At 37.8% G+C, this 12,179-nt stretch overlaps 1 protein-coding gene across 1 annotated transcript in view; it reads left to right on the forward strand.

The window, feature by feature from the left end:
* The first annotated feature begins 11,655 nt into the window (after positions 1–11,655).
* The window catches only part of LOC123547079 (hexokinase-2-like), a 33,675-nt gene continuing 33,151 nt past the window's right edge, over positions 11,656–12,179 (forward strand). The window contains 1 exon segment of the mRNA XM_045333857.2: positions 11,656–11,825. Coding sequence (XP_045189792.2) covers positions 11,787–11,825 — 39 coding nt within the window. The 5' untranslated portion in view covers positions 11,656–11,786.

A 12,179-nucleotide genomic window follows, 5' to 3' on the forward strand; every position in this document is an offset into this window, starting at 1 on the left:
CATGGCACTTGGCCTATACAGAAATACCGTAAACGATTTATTGGCACAGCAGCCCTCACTTACTGCCCTAAAGCTCCGTAGAGCTTGGGATGGCCAAATCAACGTTTATTATTACATAAATCAGTGTATAAATCAATGGTTTAAAGTACGTGCTATTGACAGGTCTATAGTTCAAAACATACTTGCTAGGCTAAAGTTAAAAACTGAGAGCAGTAACGTTGAAATTAATTTCTGATATCATGTAATAAGCACTTTGAAAGGCTTTGCCGGTCAATAATATACAGCTACATACATGTATCTACTGGTCAATGATCCAAGAAAATGGCTTTTGACGGTCAAAAGGAAACTATTTGCCGAGCCGAAACTGGTGAAATTATAAATAGAATTGTTATAAAAAACGTGTTTGGTGGTATTACTTTGAATTTAAACATTTATCAAACATTTTAACTAAGCATTTATTTAATTACTTTAAGGAATGGACTAATTGTCAGGCCAACAGTCATTTAGAAAGAACTAAGGAGTCTAATGCTCGTTCGCTTTCCTTTTTCAAAAGTATAAGGAATAGAAAAAACACTGAATATCAAAATGATTAAATTTCAGGAAAACATTTACAAAAATAAGGTAGGAAAGAAGTTTCAAACACGTAAGGATAACATACAAAGTGTTGAGATTGCATGTTATAGTGCTAGAAAAATGGAATAAGGAACAGGTCAGAACGCGGGACATACAAAAATCGGAGCCTGAACGGGAATGCATACAAAACTGAGACTGGTCTCATTCAACGCAGTTTCTCGAACATCCCCCCACCCCCCTCAACAATTATCGAGGACATGCCCATGACTGTTTTGCTGAGAAAGGCAGAAAACTTAAAAGGGGGTCTTTCCGAGGCACCGTCTCATATAGTACTGGCGAATGAGTAAGCGTGGGGAGTTTGGACTGGTCTCTTTCTACGCAGCTCTCCGGGCATTCCCTAATAAGTATGGTTTCAAGGACGTTTTGCCGACAGAGGCGAAAAATTCAACAGTGAGGTCGCCGCTCCGCAGTGCCGTGCCGCTCTACTGTGAGGCAACTATGTCCGGAGATTGTAGCTGGCGAACGGGTACGCAAGAGGAGCTGCGACCAGTCTCATTCAACGCGGCTGACCCAGCCGAGGTTTTAAGATTGTAGACCTTACAATAAGGGTATAAGAGCCGCGCCATGAAAAATTATCAACATAGTGGGTTTGCGACCAGCATGAATCCAGACCAGCCTGCGCATCCGCGCAGTCTGGTCATGATCCATGCTGTTCTCTTTTAAAGCCTACTGCAGTTAGAGAAACCGTTAGCGAACAGCATGGATCCTGACCAGACTGCGCGGATGCGCAGGCTGGTCTGGATCCATGCTGGTCGCAAAGCCTCTATGTTGGTTTTCCCATGGCACGGCTCATTATTAAAGTGGTTCCTTATACCCTTTTCGAAAGTATCAAAAAGGAGGTACACATTGCTGTCATGTAATGTTTTAAATACGTCAGCGGTATCTCCGACAGAGTCAAGAGAGTATGCCTCAGAATAGACAAAGTTCGAATAAGGAACCGGAAATATATTTACATGATATAAGGAGTTTGTACGTAACCAGACCAGTCTCATTCGACGCAGCTAGCCAAGCAATCCCTGACAAGTGAAGGTCTTGTGTACGTGGCGGCAACTGTTCCGTTGGCAGATGTTAAAAAGCCAATATGCAGGTTGCTACAATGCGCTGTCACGCTGTATTACGGGAAAAAAAACTTTTAACCGACGAACAGGTTGGTTTAGAAAGCCTGAGCTGATCTCGTTTGACGCAGTTCCACTGTATTACACGGTCACTCTGTCCGGATTTTGTAGCTGGCGAACGTAGTCCCGGTCTCATTTAACGGCGCAACTCGCCGAGACTAGGTGTTAAGATTGTACCTCACAATAGGGGTAAGAAATAAAACAACTACCGAAATATCTTTTTAAAAGTATAATGTATAAATCTAAATAAAATGTATCACTCTGCAGGGTGTTTCTCAAGAAAGGAGTAAGCATGAACGAATTTTATAACAATTTTCGGGTGTTATCCTAAACTGTCATATGTAGGCCATAAATGTCAAATGCGTATTGCTTAGCGCTTATTTAAATATAGGGATGATAGTATCATTTTATGAATGTATATTTTGAATAGTCATTGGCCTTCGTCACATAATTTTGCCTTTGTTAAAGTCTCTCCTCTTAAACAGTTTCAGTCCCATGTTGCTATGGACGGGGAACATCTTATTGCTTCAAATCAGATTTTTAGTTTATACATACTAGTAATTTATTTTAGGTCGATTGTGAAGGAAGTTCTACAACTTATATTAATCGCTCTCGACACCTCATTCCTGATGGAATCCATCGCCACGAGGGTATGAGTGAAGAGGCCAGTTTCCCTTTTTAATGCTGAGCGTCAAGCAAGGGAGCTACTGGTACCAGTTTTCACGTCTTTGGTATGACGCGGCCGGGGATCGAACCCACGACCTCCCGCACTCGAAACGGACGCTCTACCACTAGGCTATCGAGGTCTAAATCAGATTTTTAGAACATTTTTTCAAATAGCTCATAAAGTTAAAGCATTTCACATTTAGCATTAAGTATATGGCATTTAGCATTAAGTATTTGGCAATTAGCATGGCGCACCGGTTAATAAGTAAAAGAAACTAAATTATACTATACCCCTTTAAGCGGAAAGGGATAGCGTCTTATTGAGGCCCTTGTACGCTTCCTGAATAAAATAAGTACAAAATTTAAATGTATTTTAGAGGCATTCAGTTGGTGATTTTTTAATGATTATGGAACTAAGGATTTGGAACTAAGGATTCGCAAGAATGAGTAATTGTTTTGTAAAATAATTGAATGCTTCGGAGGTAGCTTTATGTGTAGAAGAGGTCAACAATCACCGCACTAGAAACAGTCTCATCAGCTAATTATCTTGGTGGTGTCACATTCTCAAATAACTAAACATGGAACAAACAGATAACACCACCCAGAATGCAAGCCGGACACGATGTAACATTACAGTTTACTCAGTTAAGCTTAAATCTACAGCGTACGCATACAGAACACTAATGACACCCTAGCTCGAGTACTGCTCCTCTGTTTGGTCGCCATACATCAGTGTTGATATCGGACAAGTTGAGCCTGTGCATAGACGAGCTGCCCGATAGACAATGCTCATCTATAGACGCACCTGCAGTGTCCCCGACATGTTGACCGCCCTAAACTCGACCTGATTACGTCACATGTAGCCTGGTTCAAGACTGATTGTGAGACTACCGCTCTACAATCAGGCCGTTTATGAAACGTAGAGGGTAAACACGGGCACCAGTCTACGTCATATTTTCTATACCATTACCCGTAACTTAGTTGCCATTCCACCAGAATCCTATTTAATTCCATATAAAAACGATGTCGTGTATCCCATTCAATGGCCTGCTGACAAATCCAAACAAGCTCACATTTTTAGTTTCCATTTTTCCGTCATACCATTGTCCACTGGAACTCGGTCCATGAGGAAATTGTCTCTCTTGGTGCAATTCAGTTCAACAAAGCAGTCAGCTGACATGCGTCGATGCCCCCGTGAGTGGTTTGACTAACTGGAAGATAGATTCATAGATTAAAGTGCATATTTCTACTTTAAAATAATAATATATGCTAGAATTCAAGTTTCAGCGGCAAACATTGAGTAATTAGAGTGAAGAAACCTTGACCTTGAAAGTATGACTAGCAAGTGCGAATACATATGCCTTCGTTTAGCTGAGCCAGCTAAAAAGTGGAGCTGTCGTTTTGACAGGGACATAAGGAAAACTGAAATAGAAATAGTGAAAAAAAAAGATACGAATGGCATATATCCTTAGGACGGCCAGCACATATTTATGCAATCTCGCCAGGCATACGTATGTTTTTGACAACACAGAAAATGACGTCACTCGACCTTCAGCTATTTTCCGGAAGTAAATAAAATGAAAGTAGAAATGCTAAACTTGAAAACGAAAGCCGCATTTTGATTCGTAGATAGTCAGGGGTCACGCGCAGGGGTCACCCCGTCTAAATGCATGCGCGTGGACTTTTTTTTTTTTTTTTTTGCTATTGGGGAGCCAATTTCCAGCACTTTATTACGAATTGAAATTACCTGGTCTTTAGTACAGCATGTCAGCTTTTAATCTATGAAAAAATATATGAGCTCTGGATAAACAGAAATTCCACAGGGGTCCGTAACGGACCAAGGGTACATCAATAATTTTGGAACTTCATCAAATCGCTCAAAATGTCATTTTTGATGTTGTCTGAGAGTGTCAGTATATGCCTCAGATGTAAGATATAACCGTATTTGAGAGCTGCCGACCTAGACATTTCAGAAATATTTTCAAAATAAGTTTCCTGTCATAAATGTTGTTTCTACGGAAGCGTGAAAGGGCCATCAGACGCTAATACGTTTTAGTACGTTAAGGCTGCGGAAAGGATATATTTCGGTTTATTTTCAGGTTTAACTGAGTTATCGGAGTATAAAACCGTGTTCAGGTATTTGCTCTTGGCAAATTTGGCTTTTTCTGTCATCAGATTTCAGGACCAGAAAAGCACAAAGTTTAGGCTTGTAAACTGGAAACTAGATGTTAGACATGTATTGCTAATGGTTTGTAATGAGACTTATATAATCATATTAAAATTGCAATATTTTTATTTCAGGTTTATACATGTAGTAACTTGGCAGACGTTCAATTATGCGAGCATGTGAACACTATTTATTGCCTCCTTAAGAGCGAACCTTGAACATTTTGTTCTTCTGTGTCCATTTTATTAGATGGTTGTGATGCTTTTTAGTATTACTCATGAAAGAATATAAGTGTAAAATTTAATTTTGAAGCAATATGTCAATTTTACAGAACTATTAATAAGGGGAGATCACCACGATTCAGGCCTGGCAGACTCCCCTTAAGCTACCTTCATAGCACGTTTTAGAGAAATAAAGTCATTCCTAACCTATGAATTATTTATCTATTTTAGTAAAAGCGACCCCAGTCTTGATCTCAGCGATCCAAAATACAATCCTATAAAGACTTCTTATCAAAATCGACCAAGTTACGTCATTGGTCGAGAACTATCTTTTGTTTTGTTTTTTACCCCAGTGACATTAAATGCATTACTAGCCTATGTCTCTCATAAACTATCTACATACCAAGTTTCATCACAATATCTCATTCCTAAGTAACTTTCACCTCAGTTCTGACTCAGGATTGATCTACATATCAGCATTCACGGCAACGCCGGTGTAATGAAGTATTTCGACCCCCATAGAATAACGACCCCCCGGTCATTATTCTATAGAAAATGTGACTCCTTTCCTGTAAAATATTGACTCCCCTTATAAAAAACTGACTCCCTTTGAAAACTCTATAGAATAACGACCCCCCGGTCATTATTCTATAGAAAAACTGACCCCTCCAAGTAAAATACTGACTCCCTAAAGATGACTCCCTTCGAATCTCATAGAATAACGACCCCGGTTATTATTCTATAGAAAAAGTGACTCCTTCTATGTAAAATACTCACTGCCGAAATTACTACATTCGAACTCTCATACAATGTCGATTCCCGGACATTATTCTATTTAAAAAAGTTAGTCTTTCCGTGTAAAACACCGGCTCCTAAAAAGACTTTCGACGACAATATCTATTAAAAAGTGATCCCCACCAAACCTAACGGACAATTTTATTAGATCTACAACTCTAATACCCTCCATTGCCAATAGTTAACATTTTGATTGTACTACTACTACTGGTGCCGCTACCTCTATTGCTATTACTACATGTACTTCTTCTTCTTCTTCTACTACTACTACTAATACTACTACTTCTACTACTACTACTACAACTGCTACTACTGATACTACTATAACTGCTTCCACTAATACGTCTTGTGCATCTACCTCTTCTTTTCCTGCTGCTGTTGTTGCTGTCACTTATTCCTCTGCTGCTGCTGCTTCTGCTGCTACTGCAACTGCCACTACCACTGCTACTTCTACTACTACTACTACTACTACTACTACTACTACTACTACTACTTTCTATTGTTGCCGCTACCGTACTTTACTGCCACTGCTAAGTATTGCAACTTCTGTTAATACTAAGTTCTATGCTAGCAGTTTCTTGTGCAGTTTTCTTCTGAAGAATTACTTCATACCGAAGTTTGCAGGGACTACTGACACTGGTGTGTTTTGTGAACGTATTGTGAATTGTTATTTTCCTGAAAAAAAATGTATACACCAAGATACAGCGTCTAGAAATAGAATCCCCTTTCCCGTTGCGGAATGCTCTGATTTCTGTGTCAAGTGATGGTATCTGGGGCTAATGGTCAAACGGAAGGACGGACGGACGGACAAGGGCAAATCTATATGCCCCCCTCCCCCGAGTGGGGGCATAAAATGCAGCAATTAGGCCTTAGATACATGAGTTATCACTTAATTTGACCAAATGACCGGGGGTCGTTTTTTTATGGGAGTCAATATTCTTCGTGAGGTTCAGTTTACTTCACGTGGGGGAGTCATAGTACTATGATCTGGAGGTCATAATACTATGACCGGGGGGTCACTTTTTCTATAGAATAATGACCGGGGGGTCATTATTCTATGGGGGTCGAAATACTTCATTACACCTGTATCTCACTTTTAGAGAGAGCGGGTTCAATTCACTATTTTTTGTCAGGGCGAGATTGATCTCTTCCCTAAGACCGGCCAGGGCAATAATTTACAATATATAAAATATCATTTTGAATCTATACCACAGGATGTAGTCCAGCGTTTCTTTCATAGGAGATAACTCTTGAAGCTCTTAAATTTTAATTAAGATTCAATTTTGTCCCTTTTCTTCTAAAAAACAGATGGAGCAAAAGTGAGAAAAAAGATGATATTGTCATCGGAGGATGCTTCAGTCAAATTTAGAGAAGTCATCATGCTAGCAAACCCTTGCCTGTCCTGTCTTTGACCACCACCTGAGTTTAAGCAAAACGCTAGCAAACCACTCGAGTGTAGTACTTGGCCGCCATCTACATCAACGTGTAATGCTAGCAAACCCTTAACAGGTTAGTCCTTGAGTATATCAGTAAAGAATCGGACTGCTTATTAAAAAGGCAAAATGCTGTCACAGTATTTGGCCACCATCTATATTAAGGCAGTATAATAGCAAACCCTTGCTAACCAGATAACTAGAATTATTTATCAAAATAACCATTTACCTACAAAATTGCAATGGACTCAGAAGCAAAACCACTATGTAACGCTGACAAAACTCATCAAAAAAAAAAACACCAAAACGGCCAATAAGTGCACGAGTACTAAAATAAACATGTTTCTATGTTTATAGAAAAGCGATATCACTTTACAAAGTTACGGACGCATAGTACATATTTTAAAAATGTCTAACTGACATATAGTTTTTATTTCAACTGACTATAAGATCTGTTATACAAAATTTGACCCTTGTATGAACCATCGCTTGCCAAATGTAGACCACAATCGTTTGTTTGTCAAGCAATTTATATTTTATATTTGGGCACTCAACCAAATTTACACTGTAGGTACAAAAAGCGCTATCCTGAGCAGCACTTGTTAACACAAAATGCATTAATTTAGTAAGTCGTTCAATAATGTATTGTTTTGATTAATAAAAAAAGTGTCTGAGACATTTTCCTGCTATGAATAAAGATTTTGAACCGAAAATTTATAAATAACAGAAGTATACAAGTAGTGTACCAATATAAATAACAATGACTGCAAAACAAAACGTATACACTTAGGTTGCTATATTTTCATAAGGGCATGGCATAGTTGGCAACAAAACAGTCGATCCATGCCAAACATGAATTTTATTTACTTACTCGTTCGAATGCATGAAAGACCATTGTCATTCACTTTGGAGAGCCAAAGTCTGTTATGTTTTACTTATGTTGTCATATTTTTTTTTTTTACCTTCGATATGCATCAAATTACCAAATTAATCATTTGTTAATCGATCATAACCTATGCAAATCCAACATCAAATTAAAATCAAATAACATCCTTTCTCAAGGACTTACAATCTTGCAAACAACTGACTGAAAGTCGAAGTCGCAAATAAACAAATGAGACGCACCATGAGAAAACCAACACAGTGGGTTTGCGACCAGCATGGATCCAGATCCATGCTGTTCGCTAACGGTTTCTCTAATTGCAATAGGCTTTGAAAGCGAACAGCATGGATCCTGACCAGACTGCGCGGATGCGCAGGCTGGTATGGATCCATGCTGGTCGCAAACCCACTATGTTGGTTTTCTCATGGCGCGGCTCAATTTTGTTCATTTGTATCCAAGTTTATTTATAGTCGCAATCGGTTGTCCATATAAGGGACACCGGTCTCTTCCAAAAGAATGTCTCTTCCAAAAGAATACTCCTGTTCCAGTCTTTCACGTGCAGTGTGTATAGCTTTATATACGGGATCTCACTTTAAAGTTACATCTCACTTTAAAGTCACATCCAAATGACTATCAAGTAATTTCATATAAAGAGTCCAGCCTCCGTTTGGGTTCGAACGTACGACCTCCCACTTTAGAAGTCTGTGTAATAACCACTAAGTTAAAGAGGATATTTGAAGATAAACATTTAGTTTATACATAATTTATTTTAGGTTAATCACTCTCGACACCTCATTCCTGATGGATGTCCATCGCCACGAGGGTATGAGAGAAGAGGCCAGTTTCCCTTTTAATGCTGAGCGCCAAGCAAGGGAGCTACTGGTACCATTTTTCACGTCTTTGGTATGACGCGGCTGGGGATCGAACCCACGACCTCCCGCACTCGAAGAGGACGCTCTACCACTAGGCTATCGAGGCGGTTGACAAGGAGATTGTCCTATATACATTTCAGATAAACATTTATCAAAGGAAATGCTTTTATTTCTCGAAATATGCGCTTTTATTATGCGACAACTATAAGAACAACAACAACAACAATAATAATGATAATTCTGATAGAGGGATATTCCTTCAAATTCACTAAGAGCAGCAGATGTTACTATCTGTTGACATAAACTAAGTACTTGTTACAAGATAGGCTTTATAAAAGTCCCAAGTCTCTGGTCCGTGTGTAAGGATCGGTATGATCATACTGTCATAATTTCATCTTTTGTGTAACATTCAAAGCAGTTACATTGCACATCAGATATAATTCATTGAGTACATTGCTTTGATTGACAGTACAGATCTGTCTCAGATACCAGGGTTAAATAGAAAAGCCGCCGTGAAGAATGATGCGTCTCATTCTAGTATATAATATATTCTAATAAGGTGTATTTAAGGAAAACTGTCCATTAACATTTTATAATTATGATAAATATCAGCGCGCCGAATAGAAACCATTGTGGCATTTCTCATACTTTATCTAAAGTTGCCGACCCCGCCTTTACTATAGTCGAGCTATTTTAAAGAAAATGAATATGATTTCAAGTTTAGAAAATAGATGAAATCAATAAAAACTCTTCTAGATAATTACTATAACGATATTGTTATAGTATTATATTAAATATTTCATTACTTTCGGTCCATTTGCAAAACTGCATGCCAATCCCCTCAACTAAATTACTTTTTGGAACACAGGCACAGACACTATATAACACTAACTTGATAAAACAGCTTTACATTTAATAAATATTTCAGAAATAAGTTTATCTATTCCACACTTTAACCACTTTGAAAGGAAGAAAAAAACTTCTGTTTCTCAACAAAATCATTCTTAAAAGTTTGTTTTTTTTTCATTTGAAAATAAGCTTTAAAATGCTTATAAATTAAAATATATTCATTCAGATATTGTAATATGACTTTTACCTATACTAGCCCTTACTAGTGTACAAATGCAAACAAGGAGATTGTCCTATATACATTTCAGATTTACTACATTTTGCTCATATTGATCCTTATAGTCTGCATGCGTTGATCCGAACACAAGCGGATCTTTCGATCCTACCTGAAACAAGCGTTTAGTTTCAAAGCTGCACACATATGGAGTTCACTTCCTTCTTACATAAAACTTCATATCTGCGTTCAAGCGTGCTTAAAAGAATTTTCTCTTGCTACAATAGTTTTTTGGCAGTTTACTTGTAATAACAAGGATTTTGTTGCATTAATGTTATTATGTTTTCAAATGAACGTGAATGTTGAATAATTCGGTTAACAATAATAATAATAATTTTTATTATATTAAAATCCAAATCCTGAACATGTATTATTTCATGGGACAGGCTTTCCTTTTTGCACGCGTGGTAAATTTTTGCGCCAGGTTTGCAATAGGTAGATTTTCATGAAATATGTCGCAAGGGCTTGAATTTTAAAGCCCGAATGATTGTTATCGTTTGATATTACAATGTGATGAAACAAGAAGGATAACCTTATCCAACTTATGCGAATGCAACTTTTCTGATATAATACATGCAGGTAGTGTTACAAATGTTTTTTTAATGTAAAATCTGGTAAGCATCAAATACCCGTATGCGGAATTAAAATTGTCTAAATGAAAACTATCTTCATAAGAATTATCTATGCTAAGTACGGATTAAAGAAGACCAACTCGTAAAGCCACTCTGTTGTACATTTGAGCCGCGCCATGAGAAAACCAACATAGTGCGTTTGCGACCAGCATGGATCCAGACCAGCCTGCGCATCCACGCAGTCTGGTCAGGATCCATGCTGTTCGCTAATTAGCTAATGGTTTCATTAGTTGCAATCGGCTTTGAAAGCGAACAACATGGATCCTGACCAGACTGTGCGGATACGCAGGCTGGTTTGGATCCGTCCTGGTCGCAAACGCACTATGTTGGTTTTCTCATGGTGCGGCTCATTTGTATTTATTTGTTTATCAGAGTATAGGTTTATCGCCCTTTTCAACAGCAAATGAACCATGACATCATGTATCTGTCTAATAGCACGTCCTGGGATCGAACGCGTGCACGGACACCATAATGGTACATCCTTTACTTTGGCTAGAAACTCGAACCACGGAACCCTATAGCTGAGGCAGGGTTATACTCTCTACCCAATATACCGGAAAACAAGGACAATACGATCTTACAACGGTCCCACTAACCTGAGGTCGTTCGACGTACCAAATTTGGGATATTGCGACATTCGCAATAATACCATCAAAAGCTACGACCAACTTGACCTCGTTTGATTTTTAAGAACATTAATTAACTTAATTAGTAATTAATTATCTTTTCATAGCCAGACACTGGGTTAATAGAGCTTTACAGATTTATTTTAAGATAAATGTAGCTATATTTACAATACAACGCGCACGTACTGATCTAATTAACGTTGCCAGTCAAATATTATAAATAGGCGAATATTATCGAGCGTTTGTCCGGCCAGCGAATGAAATAAACGATAAAAACACTGCATAATACATATTGCAAAGTGTTCTTGTCACATAAGAAGTTTAAACATATTTCTAAAAGGAATAATTGGCATTTTAGTGGAGTTTTATTTGCACAGACTAGAGAGTACTTGGAACTCATCCAAAACAGTGTTTTGTTTACCTCTTGAGATGATGCAATACGAACGTCAGCGTTTCAAAACGAGGCTAGCAATGCATATTCATGAGATTTAACAACATAGCCGAAGCTCTTATATTAGCTGATACATGTTAACATTGGAAGGTTTATAATATTATTAAGGATTAACTGTGCGATTATTTGAACATTTTTTGGAATCTATATAGTTAAGAGATTCTTTGGAATGCCGACAACCCCAGAAAAACTCACGAAATATGAAAAGGTATGTTTTAAAGTACTTTATGTATGTTAACCCATATTTAACCGGCCTGTTAAACAAGTAAAATTGATAGTTGATACTTCACCACGGTTAAGTCGATGACCTAATTTTGACATTGTATTTATCTATTTGGCCTACATTTAACACAAACATTGTTGATTTTAAATGATACGCATGATCTTACGATAGAATAAGACATACGTAGAAAATATACATCATACTTAAAAGATTTCTCTGTTATTGTTGCAACTTTGTTAGCTTATTCTGCTGGAAGATATTACAGAATATTATATAATATGTTGTATGCAATATTCCGAATAAAATATTGCTACATTTGTCTATATTAAAGCGATTGTT

The sequence above is a fragment of the Mercenaria mercenaria genome, chromosome 9 (assembly GCF_021730395.1).
Source record: "Mercenaria mercenaria strain notata chromosome 9, MADL_Memer_1, whole genome shotgun sequence".
NCBI lineage: Eukaryota > Metazoa > Mollusca > Bivalvia > Venerida > Veneridae > Mercenaria > Mercenaria mercenaria.